Consider the following 26,175-nt stretch of genomic DNA (forward strand, 5'->3'; position numbering starts at 1 on the left):
GGAAGAGTCCAAGCCATCCCACATTATGGCGCTGTCAGGGCAGAAACCGCCGTACTTATATTTTATGTTTCTTTCTTATTTCTTTATTGTAAATTAATGTTCCACTTGATCGTACTACAGTGTCACACAAAAGCATAAAAAATTGCAGATCCACAACTCTAAACGTGGCGTGAAGCGACGACATTGAGCTTGTGGATCTCCTACTTCTACAGTAGTTTTACCTACCTTAGCCTACTGATTTCAGGTCCATCCATCCATCCATCTTCAACCGCTTATCCGTAGTCGGAGTCGTATTTCTGTGGGGCTTACATGGGTCCCATATGGTTTCAAGGTGGGCTGAACTATATGGGCCTCAAGTGGGTCCCATATGGTTTAGAGGTGGGCTAACTATATATATATATGAGTATGAGTATGAGTATGAGTATGAGTATGAGTATGTGTATGTGTATGAGCACGCGTTGTGCCCACATCAAGTGACCTTTTGACCAATGTGGCCCTCACCCCAAGTTGAGTTCGACAGGCCTGATTTAGACCATACTGTACACATGTACACAACTATACGGCCTGGGGGCCACATGCGGCCCCACCATCACTTAATGTGGCCTGCAAGTTAATATCAGAATACTGATTTATTATTGATTTCAGCTGTTACAATTCCAAACATGCAAACATGACTCTCTTTAATTACTTCAGTCTATATATGTAGCTTAATGATTTTAATTTAGTTTAGTTTAATTTAGTAAAATGAATATAACTATAACTAAATGCATTTGAAATTAAATAAAAAGGTTACTTTTCAGGATTCCAATTCAAAAATAGAAACAAATATATATTCAGGATTTCAATTCAAATGTAGCAAAAATAGCTGATCTACAAGCTCATAACGCTCAACACGTTTTGAGCTTGTAGATTTGCTATGACTGTTCCGGAATCTAATATTTTCACCTTTATTGCTGCTTAATTAATTGATTTGTTCAATCGTGCACAATTTAGGTATTTATCAGACCTAAGGCCCTGGAACGGCCTATAACAACTAAATGGTTACTACTAAGCAAAGTACTCGGACATATACTGTTTAATGCTAAAGCTTGAAACTGTTACTCCAGTGTTTAAATAATCCAAACCGGTGTCTTTTACATTATTTATTGGTCATTTCTTTACACATATAATTAACGCACACGTTGGTAGGACTATGATTACAAATGGATGGATTCAGTTTGCCTGTAGGCCTAAACTCTAGTTTATGAGAATAGCAAGACTCAAGCAAGACAGTAATAGTTGGTTAGACTGTGTCAGTCAGACTTTTGTCAGCTAGACTGTGGTCTAATGGTTTGTCAGGTAATTAAAACCTGTTTGGATGACAAAGAAACAGAGCAAATAGCACATTATGTTTACAGCTATTTAACTGATATTGTCAATGATATAATGTTAATACAGAAATAGTGGCGTCTCATACCTTTAGTCCATTTAGAAGTTAGATCGTGTGTTTACACGGCTCAATCTTGGTTGCAAAGGCCTAAGCCTTGGTCAGTTAACTAAGACTTCTGCCTCCGTTGGTGTTTTTACAGAAAGAGGCAGAAAATAGCCTTGTCCTGCCGTATAACCTCCTGAGAGGCGGACCTGCTCGGGGGTCGGCTTCAAGATAGCTAATCTGGGAACTCATGGCTCCATATAGGGTGCCATGATGCATGCAACCTATGGCAAAAGGCATCAAATGGTATGAATAACTCCACACCTCCCACTCGGTATTCTGTCTGTAAAGACTAAGAAAACCGCTAACAACCTAAATTAAGTCATTGCAACTAAAAGGTTATACTAATAAAACAATTACACATTTCACCCAAAAGCTAAATAAAGAAGCAAATACATATTGTCCATAAAAAGGTTCAAATATGCTAAAAAATGGGGCGGACGCTTGTTGACGTCTTCCGTGTTGCCAGTACCCGCATAAGAATGCACCTATATACGACCCCCAACTAAACAGTCCCGCCACACAAGTCCACACGGCGGTGGGCTTGTGCATCAGTCCTGCTCAGCGGTAGCCGTATGAGCTGCACCTGTAAGTACTGGCTTCTCTGAAGCACACTGCCAGCCGGCAGTGGGAAATCTTTCTTAGTTCATTGTTCCTCTACTGGTAGAAGAACCACCAGCCTCCTAACATCTCTGTGGAGGGTGGTTGTGGGGCAACTCCTAACGAGCTGTTCACGTTTGGAGTGGCCTGTGGTGATGGGAATGCTTTGGCACGTCTTCACCTTTACGTCTCGGACGACTCCTTTTCCATCTGGACATGCCTCCACGACTCGGCCTAGTCTGAACTGGCCTCTGAGCGCATTCTGGTCTGCCATCCAGACTAAGTCTCCTTCTGCGACGTTCCTAGCTGGTGTGTGCCACTTCTTCCGGATGAACAGGTCTGGCCCTGCCAGCTGGCTCCAACGTTTCCAGAACTTGTCCACTTCGTTTTGAATCGCTCTTAGACGGACAAAGGGGTACACAGGAGACTCGAATCCTCGGGTGTCTCCACTGTGTCCAGTGCGTCCCAGCAGGAGAGAGTTGGGGGTGATAACCTCAATGTTTTCGTCCATTAGCTGGGCTCTGGCTCCGATGGGCCTCTCATTAGACAGGTTGGCAGCTAGGTATAGGAGTGTTTGGAACTCCAGTGCTGTCAGGTTGCCTTCTTCTCCCACGCTGCTCAATGCTTTCTTCATTATGCGAACCGCTGCTTCTGCTGCTCCATTTCGATGGGGAGAGTCTGCTGGGTGTATCACCCAGGACCAGTCGGTTCCAGTCTCTGCTGCTTTCTTTTGTACTTTTTCCTTGTCGATTCCTGCCAAGAACACGTAGAGTTCTTTCAGTGCTGGCCTAGCTCCCACGAAGTTGGTTCCAGGGTCAGACCAGAGCTTTCTGGGATGGCCTCTCAGAGCGGTGAAGCGTTGGAAGGTTTTCAGGAAGCCTTCAGTCGAGAGATCTTCTACCATGTCTGCATGTATTGCTCTTGACGCCATGCAGCAGAAGACTATCCCCCATGCTTTCTTGCTTGTTCTTTTCTTCACTGCGTCTCTGATGGTGTACGGGCCGAAGAGATCCAGCGTAGTGTATTCAAATGGTGCAGCCGGCTCTGTGCGTTCAACAGGGAGATCGCTCATGACCTGTTGGCACATTTTCGCTCTGTTCTTACGACAGTGCATGCAGGAGTCGATCACTTTTCTAGCAATTCTTGGTCCTTGCACTATCCAAGCTTTCTTCCTTATTCTTAGGAGGGTTCCAGGCACTCCTTCATGATTGACACTGTGGGCTTCCTCTGCTAGAAGGGTGCTGATCCGCTCACTGTAGGGAATTAAGGGTACTCCAGGCCTTCCTGCGGCCATGCCTTGGACTCGGCCACGGCACAGTAAGAGTCCTGAATCTTCGTCCTTGTGAACCACGAGTCTGTTTAGAGTGGTTACAGGAAACTCTGCTCCTTCCTGTGCTGCGAAGCACAATTCTTCGAATGCAGTTTGCCTCTCTGCCACTGACAGTACCTCCCACTTTGCTGGTGTACGGGCTCGCGTCTTCCTGTACAACCAGATCTTCAGTACTCTTCTGATGGCAGCGATAGCACAACAGAGCTCTCGTAGCGAGCTGTATTTGCTTAGGTCGACTTGATTTACGAGGGCCGCGCCCCAAAGTTTCTTTGGTTCTTTGTCTGCTTCCACTAGTGAGACAGCGGTGTCTGGAGAGCCTTGTGGCACGTCATTTTGGTTTCTGACTTTCTCTTTTTCCTTTTCAGGACTGTCTGTTGTCTGCGTCTTTTTGGCTTGTGCTCTGGTAGTGACGGCTGAGAAGGCCTTCCTTTGCAGCTTGCTCACGACGTCTCTGGCAGCAGTAGCCACTTCAGATGCAGATTTCATCGGCCATTCTTCTTCAGGATCGGCTAGGAAGTCAGGACCACGTTGCCACTTGGAGTTCTCCCCGAGCAGTTCAGGGGAGCAGTTGCCTCTCGTGACTAAATCGGCGATGTTGAGGGCTCCAGGTATCCACCTCCAGTCTTCTGCGGGGCCAGCCTTCTGGATTTCTCCGACGCGATTAGCGAAAAAGGTTTGGAATCCGTAGCTCTCTCTCTGGATGGCACCTAGCACAGTTTGGCTGTCCACGAAGTGGAACCACTTCTCAACTTCTATCCTTCCATGCTTCAGCATGTAGCCCTTTAGACGGGAGGCGAACACAGCTCCACAGATCTCTGCTTTAGTTGGGTCGCCTCTCTGGTCAAGAGGGGTTAGTTTTGCCTTGGACTCTACCAGCCTGGTGACTATTCCATCTTCAGTCTTCCATCGCAGGTACAGTACGGCTCCATAGGAGTCACAGCTTCCATCTGAGAAAGTGATGCCCCATGGTTTGCCCAGCCAGCCGGCGGGCGTGATACTTCTTTGAAATTTGATGTTGCTCAGTCTTGCGTACTCTGCGAACAGTTCTACTGCTTTTTCACGGAGCTCTTCAGATAGTGGCTCGTCCCAGGTGTCTTTCGTCATCTTGCCGGCTTCTTGGAAGGCTCTTCTCACGAGTATAACTCCCTTCTGCTTCAGCGGTGACACAAGGCCAATCGGGTCATATATTCCAGCCACCTGACTTAACAGCATTCTTCTAGTCAAAGGGTTTGGCGTTTCCTCTATGACTTCCTCTTCGTTCAGGTCAGCTCCCATCCTCATTTTCTGCTTTCTTTGGGAGAAATTGATGGAGCCCATGATGAAGAGCTTATCGTCTTGGACGAGGTAGCCGACTCCCAGAGCTTTGCTGTCTTCTCCCGTGAGTTGGTTAGGCAGAATCAGTGTCTCTGGTTTCGTTTCTGTCGCACTGGGCCTCCCACTTTGACCGGATCGGACCCAGGGCTTGAGGTGGAAGCCACCGGTTCTCAGGATGGTTTCTACTCCCTTCAAGGTCTGTTCCAGCTTGTTCAGGTCATTGTTCGATGAAAATATGTCATCCATGTAGCTGTTGCATTGGATAACTTGTCTTTCTTCTGCAAGGTGAGCGAACTGAGGCAGATTAGCAGTTTCCCTCATGGCCACTTGCGCGATGCACCCAGCTGGTTTGTCGCCCATGTTCACCCTCACGACGGCATAGTCTTCAATTTCCTCCTGTGGCGAGTCTCTCCACAGGAAGCGGTGAACGTGGACTTCTTCCTCTTCAAGCCACACTGAGTGGTACATCTTCTTGATGTCTCCAATGGCTGCATGAATTCCTTCCCGGAATCTGAGCAATACAGCTCTGATGGGGTTAAGCACGTCTGGTCCTTTCAGTAGGATGCTGTTCAGGCTTACACCTCTGTATTCCTGGCTGCTGTCCCACACTATCCTCACCGGTGTGGTGACAGAGTGCGGGTTGGGTGCTGTCAGGTGACTCACATACCAGACTGCTCCATTCCAATCTTCCATCATGGATTTCGTTAGCTTCTTGGCAGCTCCTCTTTCAATCATCTCGTGGATTTGCCTGGTGTAGGCTTCTTTCCACTTTGGATCCTTCTGGAGACGTTTCTCCGTCCTCAGGAATGTCGATTCCACTGCTTTGCGGTTGTTGGGGAGCGATGCTGGTGACTCCTTCCATGGATATTTCGTGTCCCAGTGGGGTTCTCCACTGTGTTCATCTTTTTCCTTGTAGGTCAGGCCAGCTTTGATTATTTCGGTCTCCCTTTCATCTGCCAGCGACATCTCTTTTCCTCCTGGCGGGCAGCTACCACAGCGGCAGCCTCCACAGGCAGGTATGCAGGCAGCTCCAACGCTGTCCCACTTGAACCAGGCAAAAACGTCTTTGCTGCTGGCCGATGTGGTTCCTATTTTCACATCGTGCTCATTTAGGTCTGTTGTGGGGTATTCCTCCACTCTGACGGCAGTCGTTCTCATAGAGCGTGCAAAGTGAGTTGAGGAGTGGCGTGTCATCATCTCTACTTCTTCAAAGAGGTCTGGATGTGCCCCGGACACTGTTTTCCCCAAAGGCCCATCCCATAGCACAAGGTCACCTGACATCTTCATTCTTTGTGGTGCCAGGCGTCCCTCTCTTGTACTGATGAGTAGGTCAATCCTCCCTGGACGGGTTAACTCTCCCGGCTGGGTTCCTGGGAAGAACTTTTCCAGCTTCTCAGAGTCTATCACTCTACCTGCTGTGGTGATGTCTTCAAGGCCATAGCAGATCATCTCATGAAGCCTCAAGGTTTTTCGTGGGGTCCACACTTTTATCTTCACAAGGTATCTTCTTGTTTTGACTTTGGTTGCCATCTTTCCGACACCATACACGACCAGTGTGATGGCCTCTCCGGCCAGCCCAAGTCTTTCTGCAGCTCGGTGTGTAATATAGTTGGTGTCTGAGGCAAGGTCTATCAGGGTGCCAACGCAGTCGCCTCCGTTCGTTGTGACGTTCAGTATCATCATCAGGACTGGGAGCTCTTTTACGCTTCTGTTCTGTGCCAGGGAGGTCACTTTATTTGTGAACGCCTTCACAACAGCTTCACGTTGCTGTTCGCTTAGATTCAATCCATCCAACAAGGTGTTCTGCTCTTCTGTTGGGCCTCGAGGTCTTCCTTCCCTCTTTCCTGTTTGAGTTTCCTCCTTGGCCTCTCTGGCGTCCTTCCTTGCCTGCTGTGGCTTGCTGAGGCAGAGTAGGAAATTATGGTCAGCTGGGCCACCTCTCTTCCTGCACTCTTCTTTCGAGCAGAGAAATCTTTCCTCGCACACTCCGTCAGCTTTGTGTGAGCGCAGGCATTTGGGGCAAAGTCCAGCTTTCTTCACTTTAGCTCTTCTCTCTGTCGCGTTAGCCTTCCTGAAAGCCTGGCAGTTGAAAAATCTGTTTCCATGTGTCACATCACCGCACATAATACAGGGGTTTCGCTTATACTCTGCTTTTACTTCACTGGCAGTGGACTTTGTGTACGACGACCTCTCTCTTCCTCTACCTCTGGGCCGATCATTTTGTTGAGATTTTACGGCCACGGCAAGGTTTGTTGTTGGAATCAGATCATCATCCATCATCTCTAGAACCTGCTCTTCTCTCTGCAGGAAAAGCAAGAGCCTGTCAAAGTAATTATCAGGTGTGACGCCGTTGTACTGATCTTGCTGGAAAAATAGCCACTTCTCTCTGATGTTCACAGGCAGTTTTCCCTCTATGGAATTGACAGTCATCGGATTGTTGATGGCGTGCTCCAACTGAAGATCTCGTAGGTCACTCAGTGCTCTTTGTATCAGTTGGATCAAGTTTATAGTTAGCCTTGGTTGGTGGCCCCTGATGGCTGGCACTGCATCCAGGTCCTTCATTATCAGACGGGCCGTCAGCGTTTTGTTGCCATAACGGTTGTCTAGGAGCCGGAAGATATCAAGTGTCCCTCTGCAGTGGTCCAGTCCAAGGTCTCTTCTCAGTTTTCCATCCACACTGTTCAGCAGGTAGAACTTCCTGCAGTCATCTGAACCGGACGGATCGCCTTGATCAAGAACATTCTGCCATTCTTCGCGCCAGCGCCAGTAATCTCTCCTGTCGCCGCAGAATCTTGGTGGTTCAACAGCAGCAAGTTTTATCTTAGGCCTCGTGACCTGGGATCCCCCAGAACTTCCTTGCATCATGGTTTGGCCTCCAGAGGGCGCTGCGTGGCTGTATGCTTGCGGTGTGCTGCCAGGATAACCCCACTGGCTTTGTGCTCCGCTGGTGGGTGGTTTCACATCGGGTCCAGACTGGTACTGTGATGATAGCGTTTGGCCTTGACTGGCTCCGCCCATCACCCTCTGTGAAGACGTTGCAGCTTGAACATGCATGGCCGGGCCTCCTCCTGCTGTCATATATGTCACAGCTGGAGTTGTAGGGTACTGCTTGCTACTGTCGCCTTCCGGATGCCCTTCTTCTCCACCTTCTTTAGACCATCCTCGGAGATCTTGTCTAGGTGGGAAACTGAGGACCGTCGCTTGACTCACTCCGGATGAATCTGATCCCTCATCAATCTCCAGTCTCTCCCACTGGCTAAACATATTTTCTTTTGCTTGCTTAAGACGGGCATACCCCTCTTGGCTTTTTATAGCATGCTGTGTGGGGATCTTATCTTTCCATTTAGCCACCTGTTCCCCCAGTTCATATAGTTTACCTTCCAAATCATCTCGGTTACTACGCCTGACCTCTGCGGTCGCAGGGGTGGCGCAGAGAGCTTTGATGAGGTCTATATTTTCTTTGGCACTGCTTTCTACAGACTCGGTCCATGGTTTTGCGTGATACTCCCACACTGCTTTTCTTGCCTTTATCTCCACATCTCTACATCTCTGGGTACAGATGGTTAGCTTGCCATGAATCTCCTCTATGGCAGTGGCATTAGCGTCAGCGTCTGCCTCAGTGAGAGCGTCGATATAGTCAGTCGTAGCATCGGATAATTTTGCATAGTCTTTTCGCAATGTTTGCCATCCGTTAGTTAAATCATCCTCTGAGGTATGCTCGCTATTAACGCTTGTTTCCAGTTTGGTAGCATTCCTGGAGAAACACGATTGTGCTGTGGCTCTACTCTTTTTAAGCGTTTCTAGTTCAACTTGCGCCATGTTTGTTGTTTTACGCTATTATGATTTAATAGGTGGACAACGGATAGCAATGTCAAGATAGGCCTATTTAGAAGTCTTGATGCACAGTTTAACACAATCAGTAGCTTCCTGGAGTTAAGACAGTTTGGTTCTTGAAATGAATGCAGCAGGTCTACAAGCTCACTCAGCGTGAGGTCACTTCAAAGTCAGTTGGTGGCTAGCAGCTCACTGCTAGGCTATCTCCCTGCTAAGCTATCAGTAGCTAAAAGCTAGTTGAATATAGCAGATCTACTAGCTCAACGCTAAGCTATTCTAGGTGCTGCTACCAGTCAGCTGCTAGCAGTTTACAACTCTCTTGCCCCAGAGTAGCTAAGTCAACATGGCAAGAGGCAGTCATAAACCCCCTGCTGTGAGCCCTGGTCAGGCAGTTGGAGGGGGGGGGGGGGGGGGGGGGGGGGGAGCAGTTCCTTCTCTCCCTCCAAATTCACTCAAAATGGACTTTATTTTGTCCAATATGAGATTAAAACAGCTTGTTCACTTCCCTTTACGTAGAGCGTACAAGCTTGTCAACGAGGTTCAGCGTGGATTGGATCCAGGATCTGGGGTCTCCGCTGTCCAGGCCTGTAGGCAGGAGGGCCGCTCCCTGGAGTGGTTGGTGAGAAGGTGTCCTTTGTCCTTCAGCTGTCCTCTGTGCTGACTTTCCTCTTTAAGTCGCTTTAATAGCGCTAAAAGGTTTTAATTACTGTTCCGGAATCTAATATTTTCACCTTTATTGCTGCTTAATTAATTGATTTGTTCAATCGTGCACAATTTAGGTATTTATCAGACCTAAGGCCCTGGAACGGCCTATAACAACTAAATGGTTACTACTAAGCAAAGTACTCGGACATATACTGTTTAATGCTAAAGCTTGAAACTGTTACTCCAGTGTTTAAATAATCCAAACCGGTGTCTTTTACATTATTTATTGGTCATTTCTTTACACATATAATTAACGCACACGTTGGTAGGACTATGATTACAAATGGATGGATTCAGTTTGCCTGTAGGCCTAAACTCTAGTTTATGAGAATAGCAAGACTCAAGCAAGACAGTAATAGTTGGTTAGACTGTGTCAGTCAGACTTTTGTCAGCTAGACTGTGGTCTAATGGTTTGTCAGGTAATTAAAACCTGTTTGGATGACAAAGAAACAGAGCAAATAGCACATTATGTTTACAGCTATTTAACTGATATTGTCAATGATATAATGTTAATACAGAAATAGTGGCGTCTCATACCTTTAGTCCATTTAGAAGTTAGATCGTGTGTTTACACGGCTCAATCTTGGTTGCAAAGGCCTAAGCCTTGGTCAGTTAACTAAGACTTCTGCCTCCGTTGGTGTTTTTACAGAAAGAGGCAGAAAATAGCCTTGTCCTGCCGTATAACCTCCTGAGAGGCGGACCTGCTCGGGGGTCGGCTTCAAGATAGCTAATCTGGGAACTCATGGCTCCATATAGGGTGCCATGATGCATGCAACCTATGGCAAAAGGCATCAAATGGTATGAATAACTCCACAATGACAGAAATGTGACCCTCTGGAGTAAGTGGAAATATAGTGTCCCTCTCCATCTTGCCCACCCCTGATTTAGACCACAAGGTCAATTACAATTTACAATTTAGGCATTTAGCAGACGCTCTTAATCCAGAGCGACTTACATTAGGCCATGGATGGGTTCGATCTCAGGCACCGCCAACTCATCATTATGAGTAGCACAGCTTGGGGCCGGCAAGTCGTGCGTTGAGTTCTTAGAGCTGATGGTAGGTGTGGCGCTCCACCTCAGCATTCCATCTCCCCGGGGACTAGTGCATTGTAACGGGGATAGATTTCCTCATTCTCGGCAGATACCGACAAGCACTCTCCGACCGATTTATTATTATTATTTACTTTTGTCTTATAGTTGACTGTAAACAATGTCCTGCAAGGTTCCTGATTCTCTCCCTCGTGGCCTTCCAAGTGCACGAGGGTGAGACGACGTAAAAGGTCACCTTGGCAGTACAGTACGGTTGCACACAGCAGGTGAACCTGCTGCCTGCATTGTTTTTGATGTTCACACAATGGCAGCTTTGCCAACGCAGCAGAGCCAAGGGGGGAGAGAAAGAGAGAGAGAGAGAGAGGGGGAGAGAGAGCAGCTGCCACACACCGATAAGAAAGATAATAAATAGACGTGAATATTTCTTATTAAAATACCTTTAGTTTTTTGCTAATTTCTTTTTTCTTTTCATCCCACACCCCGGTAGTTTGACACCCCTGCTGTAACAGGCTTCTAAAAGTTAAATTAAAGGTATTCCATGAGTGTATTTCTGTAATTCTACAATAACAAATAAGACTTACTTTACTTTGCCTTCATCTTCTTGTTTTCTTTTTTTTTTAATGTTTATTTTTTGTGGCTTTCGCCTTTATTTTATATTTTTTTATGGAGGGACAGACAGTAGGCTGACAGGAAATGTGTAGAGAGATGGGGGGAGACATGCAGTAAAGGCCGTCGGGATCGGGAGTCGAACCCACGGCACACTGCCAGACTGGATTACCAGCCAAGGTGCCTGGACCACTGAGCCATGGCCCAGGCCTGCCTTCATCTTCTTAATCAGCAGCATTACTTACTTAACACATTTTAAGCCGTTACAACCGCAACCGTGTCATTTTAGATTTTAGCTTCTTTTGATTTTGGCTATTCAAAAACAGCAGATCTACAAGCTCACAGCGTGTCACTTTGTGGCGTGCCGCACTCTTGTACAGTGTTGTCCCTGAACGCGTTCACAAACTCGTTCATATTTTCACCCGGGGCGCACACGCTTATCCGACATACCATAGGACCGACATGCGGAAAATGATCGGATTAAGGTTGGCGAACATGCGCTAAGGTTGGTGACCGGATTAAGGTTGGCGAACATGCGTTAAGGTTGGCGACCGGATTAAGGTTGGCAAACATGCGTTAAGGTTGGCGAACATGCGCTGCTCCGTGCTTGCGGTTATGGTTAGGTTAGGGTTTGGGGTAGTTTGTCATTGTCGGACCAATCGTATGTCGAAACTAAAGCCTGTACCCTTTCACCCAAAATATGAACTGGCCCTGTCCTGGTAAAGCTGAAGCATAATAAGCCCAAATGTCCCCACCCAAACACTGAGGTAAACTTGTTGTTTGATTAAACATAAAGTGCTACCGAAAAATAGCTTCCAATAGCTTGTTAACAAAACATCTCCCACAGTGAAGCCTGATTTATTATTCGTCATACGACAAAAATAGCTGATCTGCAAGCTCACAACTCGTTGCATCCGTGACACGTTGTGAGCTTGTAGATCAGCTATTTTCAGCATGCGGAAATATGCAGGTTTTGCTTTCACAATAAAAGCATATCAGCTTTCACAAGTTCATTTTCACATGTCCCATATAAAGACAGAAGCAAAGTGGAAAAGGATTTCGGATTCTGTGGCATTTAAACATTGTGGGCACCTCAATGTTAAATTGGCTATTTTTTTCCAAAATGAAGGAATTAATTTGTATAATGGTAATGGACATATTGTAAAAATTGTCACTTTATTAATCCCAAAGGGATTTTTTTTAAGGTTTGGACTTTATTCCCAATAGGAATAAAGTATGTGGTTCTATATGGGCTGTGGCAATACTTTTGACAATAGCTAGCAGCAACTATATTAACAACTGTATTGGGAATAAAAAATAAAAATAACTAAACTAGTTTGGAACCATGAACTTTAGTTCAAAATTTTGACTTATGAAGATTCATTGCACAGAACAGTAGGCACTGACTCAACGGTGTGCAGATGCAGTGCACAGAACAGACTCAACGGTGTGCAGATGCAGTGCACAGAACAGACTCAACGGTGTGCAGATGCAGTGCACAGAACAGACTCAACGGTGTGCAGATGCAGTGCACAGAACAGACTCAACGGTGTGCAGATGCAGTGCACAGAATGGTAGACGCAGTAAGACAGCTTTCTCCCACAGCCAGTGAGTCAGGGAGTGCACTCAAAGTGTCCCCAAACAACAAAGTGTGTGTTCCTGTATGATTAAAGTGATAGTGCTGACCGAGACAGCTGTCAGTTTCCCAGACACACAATGCCCAGTGCGTCACTCACCGCTGTCTCTAAGCTCTTAGCTTCACAAGAAGTGACACAGTGACAGGTGGTGACGCCAGGGTGACGCTGTGTCATTGAGACTGCTTTAGTGACGGATTTAGTGATGATGTCATAATGGTGGTGTCCAAGCTACTACGGTGCCTACCTGCCCAACCCTGACTTCAACAAAAATGTTTTCTATCAATTACGCAGTAAACGACATGGCCACCGGGAGGCTGGCTGGTCAGAAGGAGACTCAATTGAGACTATTTAAATTGAGATCAAATTATGTGAAAAAAAGAAAATCTCCAGGATTCAAGGCTTCATGGGGTGTGTAATTGATATAATAATAATTATCTTTAACAAATGACGAGATCTACATCTACAAGCTCACTTCGACCTTGTCTGCTTTTATTTTTTTTATTTTTTTAAATATCAAAAATATTTGGAAACTTGGATAGATTTTCTTTTTACGTAACATCTTCTATTCTGGGGGTACCTATTTTCAGATGGCGTCCATGACGGCCAAATACATAGCTATCAGTTTGCGAGTCCTTTACAATTAAATCACACGTCTGTCTGTCTGTCTGTCTGTCTGTCTGTCTGTCTGTCTGTCGTACTGTACTGTATGTACTGTACTGTACTGTACTGTACTGTACTGTGCTATTGTTATAGTGGTCAGTGTGAAGCTCAACAGCTGCCTTTAGGCTGCTCAACAGTGCCACTTTAGGTCACCCAGCGGTATTGCAGCTGTCCATACTCAAACATACATACATACATACTGTACATACTGTACATACATACACACATAGCTGTTCATTGGAGTGGTTAGGCACCGCTCAAAAGGTTGGAGAAGCACTGTCCTAAATCCAACTCTGTGCTGCTGTCCCCTGTTCTAGGTGGGCTACCTGGCGGGCAGTAACGGCCAGCCGCTGCTCCCCCAGTACCTGTCGGACCTGGACAGTGCCCTGATCCCTGTCATCCACGGAGGGGCCTGCCAGATCAGCGAGGGTCCCGTGGTCATGGAGCTTGTCTTCTACATCCTGGAGATCATCTCCTAGGGAGACGGACAAAGAAAGACTCCAAACATTAAAAAAGAGGCCATTGAAAGAGTTCCTCCTCCGTTCTCTTATAGCTCTTTTACCGGGGGCGGACCACACCACACACCCTGGCTCTACGGCTCCTCGGCTCTCACAGGCTGCCCTCCTCCACATCCCTCTCCATCCACTGGGCACCTCAGACTGCCTGAGGAAGGCCGTGCTGCTGGTGGTGACCAGCAAGGAGGACCAGCTTTCACATCCAGGTCTCCTATGATGCACCCCGGTCGTCATCATCTCCTCCAATCTGAAGAGGCACTGGGGATGTTTAGGACGTTCTGAGCAAAGGGATGTCCGTCTGCCTGTCGTTTACCGTTAACTGTAGCCCCAGCCGGCACGCACCGCTGCAACTTTACCGCGACATTCTCTGTAAAGATGAGGTGCTGGTTTTCATCTACCCTTAAACGGGATGGCTCAAATGGCAATCGCTAAATATTTGTTTTTAATACCTGCGAAGCGGGCCTGGTTTACTGGTAGACATTCAGATGGTGTCATTTATCGCTCACAAAAAAGTTGAATTATTTTTTTTATTACACAGTAAGAGTGTTTATTTACACACTTTTGGAATTCTTCAAAAATTGCTCAAATATCAGACCTACAAGCTCACAGCGCATCGTGATGCGCTGTGAGCTTGTAGATCATCTGTTTTTCGCTGCGTGTTGCCATCATGCACCGAAATATAAAACAGGGCTCAAGTGGTTAGCCCTTTAAAGTGTTTGTTGTGTGGCCTGTGATGTCCACACTCCAGGCTAACAGGTTAAGGATACATTTTAAACAAGATTTGTAGAAATACCCATTTGTTTCCCTTCGGGCAAAACTGATATACTCATCAATATCCTCTCAACCGTTCCAGTTCCACCATGGTAGCCACAGCTCTGATATACTCATCAATATCCTCTCAATGGTTCCAGTTCCACCATGGTAGCCACAGCTCCCAAGGGAGCAGAAGCACTTAACCTGGGCTAAACATCTGCAAAAGGCGTCCTTGTAGCACAGACGCAGCTGTGAGACCACCAGGGTGACGCATCCCTGCCATGTCTGGACTCATCATCACCACCACCACACAACAAGCACCCACAGTCTACAGACACAAGGAGAGAGAAAGTGCCTCTGTGTGGCCATCCAGTTCAACTGCACCCCCTTGGTGCAACAGTGCCTGCAGCAGCAACTCCCCTGGAGGACGCAAGCGGAAGTACAACAAGACACAAAATGTATACTTCTTTGGGCTTTAGACGTGTCTCTTTTAGCTTTATCCGTTTGATCACCCCAGATGCTTTATCATTTCACGATGGCGTATGGACGCCTTGGACGGCCCTATGGTTTGATTGTGTTTGTACATAATAATATTACTATTTTCTGGTCAGAACAATGGCTCTGCCACACAAACGAGTTTGGGACTCGGTAACGCACTAGCACTCGGACCCTGAGGTACAGAAGGGGACGGTGTTAAATGAAAAAGACGGTGACAGAACAATAACAAATATGTCGACTCTTTCGACTGGCATTCTGTGAAAGTCAGCGGAACCTGAATACTTCATGTCATTCTCCAAGAACCCCTTTGTCTTAGGCCCTAACATATGCTTCATTGCACGCCGAGAATAGCTCACAATGTTTTGCGGATGCACCGCGTCATGAGCCTTTCTCGGCACACGACGAAGCATAGATTCGGCCCAAGACATGAACTCTGCTAACAAAAAAAAAAACAAGGTTTCAATGCTTTATCCGTAACTCTTTGAATCACAAACGAGGACAGAGGACAATAAAAATATCCTTTCCATCCAACAACCCCCCCCCCCCCTCCCCCAACACCTCCGGACCCCACAGCTTCCTATAAAACCGCACTGAACTATTAGCATTAACCCACCCGGACCGTGCAGCGAGGGAACATCATCCCAGTGATGAGCTCCTCTCATGTTTCATTATCTTAACATCAGCAAAGCTCTGTCTTTCTACGTCAGTGGTTGGGGTGTGAAAACAAAAACAAACAAAAAAACATTACTGTTGACGTAAAGTTTAAAGAAATAAACTAAACGAAAAGAAAAGAACACAAAAAATGCAGAAGCAGTGCACTGGATTCAAAGCCATTACAGGAGAGACGACACTGGCCGAGGGAGTGGACAGCAAGTCTGGTTACAACAGCCCAGAAAAAATAGTAAATAAATTCATAAATTTAAGAATTCATGAAAATAGCTAAATTAGCAGATCGACAAGCTAGTTGTAGATCGACTATATATATATATATATATATATATATATATATATATATATATATATATATATATAAATCATGTACTTTCAACTGAAATAGTGTTAAAACAGAACTATGTAACTTTCCTCTCCTACCCAGTATTTGAAGTGATTTTACTATTGAGCTACCTGCTTGCTCAGGGGATAAATTGAGTCTTGACCATCAGGTAAAAATTTGTGTCAGATCCTGTGTCTAGGTGAGACCTTTGGCACAATCTAAAATGTCTCAATAGAAGAGCAGGGAGACAAAATACAACCACCCCAATTGTATCAGTTATATTGTATTCACATAGGCCCCTTTTCCATCGGTTGGGAACCGGTTCAGTTCAGAACCAGTTTTTAGTCCATGAGCCAGACCTTCAAAATTGGAGCGTTAATTATGAATTGAGTGGGCAAAACCATACCGTATATTAAATTGTTTATAGGATCAATATAGGTAAATTAATATATGATGACCCTTCCACAGGAGTAGCTTTTTGAGTGGTGTAAACCACTCCTACAACTGGCTTTGTTAGTCTGTCTGTCTGTCTGTGCATGAAAAATGAGCATGGTTGCTATGGTCACCCAGTTCACACGGGTGTGATTTCATTACGTCAGACATTACGTCAGACCAGAGCTGATCAGTCTATATAAGACCTTACACCACTCGGTTCACACGGGTGTGATTATTATTGATATTCATCACACATTTTGTAATTTTCACCTACAGTAGGCCTATACGTGAATAGGTAAAAAATACATTTATAGTTCTCACCATGAAACTTCCCCAGTTGATTACTTACACAGACAATGACAATTAGGCATTATGTAGGAAATATGCAAAAAATAGAAAATATGAAAAAGCTACTACTGTGGAAGGGTTATCATATATTTTCCCACTCAATTCATAATTAACGTTCCAATTTTGGAGGTCTGGCTCATGGACTTAAAACTGGTTCTGAACTGAACCGGTTCCTAACCGGTGGAAAATGGGTCATACTGTACTAAATGGGTCATACCAACTACAGATTGGACAAAATTACACTGTGTTCATAAATGTGTTCATGATGATGAACTATACATTGGCCAATGCATGGTATCTAATGCCTTGTGGTGCATAGATTTGGATTGTCCTCTCCCTCAGTGATATGGACCTGATTTAAAAAATACTCAAAGAATGTATTTCTCCTCTTGCTGTTAAAATCTGTAAAATGTATTTTGCTGTTCCTTTTATGACGGACCTATGGTTAGATTCACATTGGGGCGAAAGCAACCCAACGATGTAATGCAATTGTATAATCATCCACGACATATATTGTAAAGATGTTACATCTCTCCAACTTAGTCATTGATTATGAAACCGCAAGAGGCTAAATAATGAAATGGTACAATATGTAAATGCAGATTGAAAAAGTCCAGCATCTTATTTGAGAATGAGTCATTGTGTCATTACAACTGAGGAGGAATCTCTCCACTTCCATTAATCAGCATCATTCAAGACAATCACAGGAATATTGGCAGAAGAGCCAACGCAAAGTTACTTAAGTAGAACTTTCAAATTCACCCCTTACTGCATTAGACTTCATTTACATTTTATGGACCTGAAATAGTTAAGGATCTTCTGGAGGTAAATGTTACTGAAACTGATTACAGGGTTCCTATACTTTTCTTTTTCTTTTTTTAAATTATCAATTATTATTACAATTAAATTATTAGATTATTTCCATACTTTTCGGACTTCTATTTCTGGACTGAATTTGAAGATATCGGTTCCTTGATTATTTATGCAGACATAGCAGTCTCAGAGTAATATGAGCTTGTTTTATGCAATTGCCGACCCTGTTACTTAATTTCACATATTAACAGTATATGTACAGCATCTTTTGTGGAGCAATATTGAAATATATGACTCATACATTTCAATATCACGCCACAACACATTAGTATGTGAAATGTTGAAACGGTCTGCAATTGTACAATCTGAGAATCCCATCGTCAAATATTCGTGAAAACAGCGGCCCCTGTTGTTCCTGGAAAGTTGACCCGAGGCAACAGTGTCTTGAGAGACTAGCAATTGTATAAAACAAGCTCATCTCTATTTCAGAAATGAGTATATTTCCTATGCTCATTTTTTAGCAGGTCCAGGGTTTTGGAGATCTGTTAACATTCATATTTGTCTGGACTCTCTCGCTCTCTGTCTCTCTCTCCCTCTCTATGCTCTCTCTCCCTCCCACCCATTCTTTTCCAGATGTGTAGGGACCCTTGTGGATAAAAGTGTTAAACATGTAACCAGAGATGATGGGTCAGAGCTTCTGGGTTAAGTACTGTGATCCTGTTCTCTCTCCGAGTCCTGAGTTGAGCTTATCCTCATCACTGTGTTCTCTCTCTCCACTGCGTGACAACATGCCTGTCTGCCTGTCTGGGGAGAGAAGCTTAGGTTCCTTTATAACAAAGACAACTAATGGGTTTATTTTTCTGAGTCTGTTTTCTGTTACGTTCTTTGGCATTGAGGTGTGCAATATCCTTTATCCAAGTGGTGCAATTGTTTTGATGGTAGCATTCTTCTTTTCATTTCAGAGATGTTCAAACAATGATGGCATGCATGCATACAGATAAATTAATTTGCAGTGGTAACACAAGCAAACAAACGTTGCAGTTTGACAGTATTTTATTGTTTGTGGTGAAACTCTTAAACAGGAAAAAAATCTATTTATACAATCCTGTAACTGACTTTGTTGAAATCCTTTTCGGTTTTTTTATTCAACATTGAATGAATCAAAAAGAAACCAGATGTATGACAAGCCAAAAACCCTGTACCCCCCCCCCCCCCTCTCATTACACTACAAATGTCAATTAAAGTGGTCTTTATCAAAATTCTGTAGTATATGTATATTAAAACTTATAGACATTTTAAATGAATCCTCGTTTTTGCAATTGTATTGAGTTGCATTATTATATGTTTTATTTAAGCAAAAGTAGCAATTTTGTTTGGCTCAGATTCGGCTCAAACAAGGGGTTCAATTAATTTCACTCCGATGCGTGGTATTCAACTGTATAGCCTACTCTCTCTCGCTCTCTCTCTGGCTCTCTCCCACAAACACGCTGTTAAGTTACCGCGACTAGACTACATTTCCTGTCAATAATAATTAGTGTAAAATGTAGTTCATTGGGAGGTAAAGGGTGAAGGGTCAAATTCTTCAAATTCTCAAAACAAGACCTAAAATTACCACAGGCACTTTCAAAAGAGGGCAAGATAGATGGAGTAAAGGTGGAATACAAACACAACAGCTCCATCCACATGCACTTTATAGTGGAGGTGAGTGAAGTCGCATGAAAGGAATACCAAGACAACAGACAGTATCAGAAAGATGGACGGACATGCCCACGTGAACTTTACCACTTGAATTTAAACATTAAGAGACTATTTAATCAACTTTCCCGAAACCCGAAGCTGTCCCACTCCCATTCATCACAGCCATGTAGCCTACAGACGGGCACAACTATATGTGAGTAGTAGCCCTACACCCTCCAGTATTAGCTCCGTTATATTTGTACGTCTTTAAATGTTTTGATGAATTTAAAATGGAGGCCCCTTTAATATGTAAACAAGTCTTACTGCTTTTTCTGGTTTTATCCTCTTAGCAGTTTTTGTATTACATTACTGTATTATTTGAGCAGTACCCATTCTGTCAATAGTCAATCAATCAGTCAGTAGGCGGGGCTTTGCAGTTGCACCTGATGTTAATATAGATTTAAAAAGGCATGCAGGGAGAGCAGCCCATTTATTCATTTTGTAACTCGCCAGTCGCCTCACTGCAGCAGGACAGGTAGGCCTATTGTTTGATGTATATATTCATACATTTTTATCCACCAATAGGCCTACTTAACACTATTAGTTGTAATGTGCATTATGACACCAAATGTAGAATCTTGTTTTACAATGAAACATCAAACAAACATTGTTCCAAATGTTAACAACTAAATGTTAAACTTAAACCACACTCACTGATGTGTATGGTTTGTAGATCTAACCCCACCAAGCCACCATAGGCTGTGCATGTATATATTAACTGAAACATTACATTTAGCCTCGGACCGTATGAAATTAACATTTTATAATACCAGTAAGACGCCTTAAGGGCGAGAAGCGACCGCAGGTGGCGGGGAAACGACAGACTTAAAAAAAAATAGTAAATCTGGCAATGTACACACACATACACAGAGAAAGCCATATGAATTGATTGATTGATTGAATTAATGAAATTATTTAAATGCACCTTTGCACAAAATACAGAAATGCAACTAAGAAAGTACAACTAAAGCATGACAACTTTCAAGCAAAGGCTCTTGAAAGCACACGTGAGGAGGAAAAGGGCAGAGGAGATGTGCACACGTTGTAATGTTTGTCTGTTGTATCAATAACTTGACAGGATCTCCAGACTTTAGGATAACAGTGAATCATTGTCTCCACCAGGCCGAAGGCATGGGGAGAGAGTATGTTTTGCACTCCGTCCGTCCGTCCGTCCGTCCGTCCGTCCGTCCGTCCGTGTGTGTGTGTGTGTCCGTCCGTCCGTCCGTCCGTCCATCCTTCCGTCTGTGAACAGCTAATCTCCGGCACCATTAACCCGGTCGATGCCAAATTTTGCACACACACTCCCTGGATGCCAACGATGAACCTCTGCCCCAAAATTTCCAGAACGGCCTGTTATAGCGCCACCAGGAGGCGGCTTTGTGCAAAACAAGTTTTTGGACAGTACACCTACAGATTTTGTCCAAACATCACGCAAATTGGTCTCTAGAGCCATTCAACGAAACGGGTCTTTCAGATTTCTCAGACTCCATCCTGATTGGCTAAGATTGGCTTCCAAAGTTCGCAGGAGTGCTCAGTTTCAAACAAAATGCTGCAAATCATGAACACATCGTGTGATTTCCGTGAAATTGTGCATGCACATTCCCACTAGGCCGAGGAAGAAATGCCACATGAACATTTTCAACTCAGCCTCATGGTGGTGCTATAACTGGCCGAAAAGTGTTTTTACCTCTAACTGCACGGATCTGTGGATAACTTTGTATGCCAACTCCCTAGAGGCCAAGGAAAAACCTTTGCCTGGAATTTTTCACATCTGCTCTTTATAGCGCCATCAGATTTTATCCAAATTTCACGCAAATCGGTACACATGCTCTTCATAGTCATGTGATCAAGACGGGTTTGTTTGATTTCTCATAATCCACCCTCATTGGCTACGATTGGCTTCTATACTTTTCAGGAGTAGCCCGCTTTGTACAAATCGCCACAACTGCTCAACGCCGCGTCCAATTGTGGTGAAACTGCATGCATATTCCCACTAGGCTTTGGAAGAAATGCCACTTGACAGTTTTCAAATCAGCCTCATGGTGGCGCTACAACAGGCCAAGCCGTGTCACACACACACGTTTATATTGCTCCTAAACATTTTGCCAAACATCACACACACACTCCTATCCTCCTGGTGGAGACCTGTGCCCAGAAGGGCACTTTTTCTAGTTTACTGTGTGTTCTCAGGTAGCATGACATACAACAACTGCCCGGCATCCGGTATCACGTGACCCATGCGTGTTCCCCGTACGGGTACTCTAGCAGCCCAATATACTACATCCCTCTTCTTAAGTTACTTTTTTTTCCTTTTACACAGTTGAAAAAACAAATTCCCATACCTTTTCTTTAACACAGTTGAAAAACAAATTTTCTTTTTCTTATCCTCCAAACTGGCAAAATCACAGAACAGTAGCAAAAGTCCACAAGAAAACAAAAAAATATATTCACCATGTACAGATACAGCTTCTTCTTCTTCTTCTTTTTTTTTTAACGCAATAACATTTCAAAACCACAAAACCATGCAGTCAATAACAAAAGTTGCAGTGCAAAATAAACTCAAAAGTCCACTTTTGTGTCCCTACTCTCTGAATCTCGCTGGAGTTCTGACTTGTCGCCCTGATCTAGTGCGATATGGTTGAGTAGGAGAGCGAGCAGTGTCAATGTGTTCCTGCGGAGTGTGTGCTGAGGTGTGTGCATGTAAAATGTCCTGCTCAGAAAGCCTTGGGTTGTCACAGTTCATATCCACATCCACGTTTCGCTCAGCATCAGAAGATGGAAACTCTCTCTCAGCAGTCCCTCTGAGATGTCTTCTGTTACTTCTGAACATCCTGCCTTCAGGTGTACGCACCATATAGGAACGTTGTTGCTCGTGACTCCTCAGAACTACAGCTGGCTTCCAAGTGTTTCCAGACTGAGACTGCATTCTCACATTTTCTCCAGCATGCAGCTCAGGTAGGTGTTTGGCATGACGATCATAGTAGATTTTCTGTTTAGCTTGCTTTTCTTTCAGCTTGTTGTGAACTTCAAGCGCACCCTCAGGTGTGAGTAGTGAGGTGGACGCTGGCAGTTTTGTCTTTAGCCGACGTCCCATCAGCATCTGGTCAGGCGACAGGCCCACACCTTCCAGTGGTGTATTTCTGTATTCCAGAAGCGCTATGTATGGGTCGCCTGACTTTTTGAGCAGTCTCTTGACGGTTTGCACAGCTTTTTCTGCCTGTCCATTTGACTGTGCATATCGTGGACTTGAGGTGACATGACTGAACTCCCAGCTATGTGCGAAGCTCTTGAATTCCGCACTGGCATACACTGGGGCGTTATCGGAAATCAAAAGGTCTGGTATGCCATGCCTGGCAAACATGGACTTCATGGCTGTTATAACACCCTTAATGGTGGTGTCGCTCAGCCTCATTATCTCCGGGTATTTGGAGAAGTAGTCGACACATAGAAGATATTCAGAGCCACTGCTGTGAAACATGTCGGTGCCAACCTTCTCCCACGGTCTAGTCGGCAGTGGATGTGAGATCAGCGGCTCTTTTTGATTGTTACTTCTGTGCTCATTGCAGACAGCACACTGCTACAACTTGTTCAATTTGGGCGGACATGCCTGGCCAATAAAGAACATCTCTGGCCCTTTCCTTACATTTGACCACGCCCAAGTGTGACTCGTGTATCTTGTCAAGCATCTGTGCTCTCATTTGCTGCGGCACAATGAGTTTCTCAGATTTGAATAGCAGTCCTGAGGCAAAACTGATCTCCTCTCTGAATGTCAAACGGTTGCACGCTGTCTGGCACAGCAGACCTGTCTTTTGGCCATCCCTGCATAGTCATGTTCTTTAGCTCCTGCAGTACAGGGTCTTGTGCAGTTGCATTCCTGAACATCTCCTGCTTTTCCTCTGATATAGGCAACTGTGGCGTGATCCAGTTCACCTGCAGTTCCTCTTCCAGAAGATTCTCCTTCTGCTCACATAGATAAGCACGGCTCAATGCATCTGCAATGTGAAACTCCTTTCCTGGCTTGTATGCCACTGCAATGTTGTACTTTTGAAGTCGCAGCAGCATCCTTTGCAGCCTCATAGGAGCCTGATGCAGTGGCTTCTTGAAAATGCTTTCCAGCGGTTTGTGATCGCTTTCCACCTGGACTTCTCTGCCATATACATATTGATGGAATTTCTCACATCCATATACTATGGCTAGGAGCTCTTTTTCAATCTGAGCATACCTTCGTTGACAATCTGTGAGCGCCCTTGAGCCATATGCCACAGGTCGACCATCCTGCAGCATCACAGCCCCGATGCCCTCCGAGCTGGCATCCACAGACAGCGTCACAGCCTTGTTGACATCATAATATTTCAAAGTGGGAGCTTCAGTAATCAGTTGCTTCAGCTTTCCATAGCTCTGCTGCTGAGGCTCCTCCCAGTTCCATTCTGTTTCTTCCTGCAGCAGCTGCCTTAGAGGTGCAGAGACTTCAGATAAATTGGTAAGGTAAGGTATTGAATCATCCCCATGAACCTCATTAAAGCTGGCTTGTCAGCAGGTGGGGGTATTTGTACAATGGCTCTTATCTTCTCATCATCAGGCTTTAGCCCCTCTGCACTCAGTGTATGGCCAATGTACTTGACTTCTGTCATCTTGAACTTGCACTTGCTCTTATTGAATCGCAGGCCATTCTCATCTGCTCTCTGTAGTAGCTTTAACAGCCTCTGATCCTGTTGCTGTAATGTGTCCCCCCACACCAGCAAATCATCAATGATGTTGACCACGCCGTCTAATCCTTCAATCATTTGGGCCACAGCTCTCTGGAACACCTCGCTCGCTGACGAGATGCCAAAGGGAAGCCTCTTGAAGCGATACCGTCCAATGGGTGTGTTAAATGTGCACAGCTTGGAGCTCTCTTCATCCAGTTTTATCTGATAAAACCCTTGGTTTGCATCTAAAACGGAGATATATTTTGCATTAGGCATGCGTGACACCACTTCCTCCACTGTGAGGAGTGGATAGTGCTCTCTTCTAATTGCTTTGGGATCCATACAAATCCTGATCTTCTTGGGTGTGACTACTGTCACCATACTGTTCACCCACTGTGTAGGCTCGGATTGCCGTATGATTACATCCGACTGCTCCATTTTATGAAGCTGCTCAATTACTCTGTCCCTGAGAGCAACTGGGACTCTCCTTGGTGCATGTATCACTGGCCTCACTTCCGGGTCAATCTTTATGCTGTGCTCACCTGGTAAGCAGCCAAGTCCAGAGAAGAGATGTTCATATTTCTTCTGTATGTTGTCTTCCTTCTCTGTGCTGTACAGCCTCTTCACCATTTTCAGCTTCGTGCTCGTTTCCCTTCCCAGGATCGCTGGTGCCTCTTTTTCAATGATCTCAAAATCAATCTTGTGTTTTTGGCCCTTGTACTGACAGGTGACTGACGTTTTGCCCAAGGGCTCCATCTTGTGGCCAGAGTATGCCACTAACCTGCAGCTTGATGCATGCAGCTTTCCACTGACATCCAACATGTGAAACGTTTTGACATGACGTTACAGTCAGCTCCAGTGTCAATTCGAAATTTGACTTTCTTTTTGTTTATCAGCTCTTCAGACCATCGGTCTTGGTCACTCTTTGCATTTTCAACAGCATCAATGCTTTTCATCTCTATTGTTCCAATGAACATTTCTTCTGTCTCACTGCTGTCAGTGTCATGAGACTTTTCCACAACATGCATCTTCTTATGTTTGGGTTGACTGTTTGCACGACACATTTTTGCATAGTGATTTTTTCTATCACATTTCCTGCATGTTTGTCCATAGGCTGGGCACTTTCCTTGCTCATGCTTGTAGCCACATCTGTCACAGTCAACTTTCTTTTCACTTGTCATGGGGCTCTCTTTTGTACTGCTACCTCCTTTTTTATAGGCTCTTGTTGTGCTAACTTTGTGCACGTCGACTTCATCGTGCAAAGCCTTCATCTGTGTGAACGTTATCTCGCTTGCACGGCACACATCGAGTGCTTTATCCAACGTGAGATCCGCCTCTCTGAGCAATCTGGCTCTTACTTGATCATCACGTATCCCACAGACAATTCTGTCACGTAGTAATGAGTTGCACAGGTCGCCAAATTCAGTCTTTCGCCTTATTCTTCAGGTCTGTGTCTATTGTTTCTGACACGAGTGAAAAACATGTGCCTTATGTACGGCATGTTCTTTCGCGGCTCACAGTATCCTTTGAACTTCTGTTTCAAAACAGCAATCTTGATTTTCTCCTCTTCGGTGAAAACAAATGTTACTCACTTTTATGGCTTCTTCCCCCGCCACATGCAGGAATGTCGCGCACTGCACCACTTAAGATTTTTCTGCCACTCCGGTATCACGTGACCCATGCGTGTTCCCCGTACGGGTACTCTAGCAGCCCAATATACTATACACATAGAGACACTACCAAACTGATCAGAGTTTCAGGGAGCAAAACCTCGGCGATCAAAGCCCGATCTTGCGTCAGATCGGGGTGTGTAGGGGGCCTAAGTCGAGGAGTACAAAACAAAGGTTTCAAGAAACGATCTGGCATCGCACGGTGAGAAGAGCATGACTTTATAGACTTGGAGGTGATGAGCTGATGCCAGGCAGGTGAGGTAGATGAGGGAACTGCTAACACTCAGATCAGCCAACGCAGGGAAGCTGGAAGTACCCTCACTAAAAACGCCGGGACAACGCTCCACACGTCCCAAACTCTTCTCCCTTCTGGCCCCAAAACTGTGGAATGCACTTCCCGTTGCAATCAGAACTGCAGCATCACTCCCGATCTTCCGCCGTAGTCTGAAAACCCACCTTTTCAGACTCCATCATGGCCCATAGCACTTACCCTACCCCCCTTAGACAGCACTTCTTA

The 26,175-nt window shown here is 45.0% G+C and overlaps 2 protein-coding genes across 4 annotated transcripts in view; both read left to right on the plus strand.

The window, feature by feature from the left end:
• Positions 1–18,635, plus strand: part of zfyve9a (zinc finger, FYVE domain containing 9a) — a 72,873-nt gene extending 54,238 nt beyond the window's left edge. For both annotated transcript variants that reach the window (XM_079488942.1, XM_079488943.1), the window contains exon 21: positions 13,525–18,635. In XM_079488942.1, the coding sequence (XP_079345068.1) occupies positions 13,525–13,686 (162 nt within the window). In that variant the 3' untranslated portion in view covers positions 13,687–18,635. The remainder of the gene's footprint in view (positions 1–13,524) is intronic.
• A 664-nt stretch (positions 18,636–19,299) lies between these two features.
• LOC306912493 (high-affinity choline transporter 1-like) overlaps positions 19,300–26,175 on the plus strand; it is a 38,810-nt gene continuing 31,934 nt past the window's right edge. The window contains exon 1 of one of the 2 annotated variants that reach the window (XM_079488761.1): positions 19,300–19,454. The gene's annotated coding sequence lies outside the window, so the exon portion shown is untranslated. Of the gene's footprint in view, positions 19,455–19,741; positions 19,776–26,175 lie in introns of those variants that run through there. The other variant, XM_079488760.1, reaches the window with a different exon arrangement.

Source organism: Electrona antarctica, assembly GCF_951216825.1.
Source record: "Electrona antarctica genome assembly, chromosome: 19".
Classification (NCBI taxonomy): domain Eukaryota; kingdom Metazoa; phylum Chordata; class Actinopteri; order Myctophiformes; family Myctophidae; genus Electrona; species Electrona antarctica.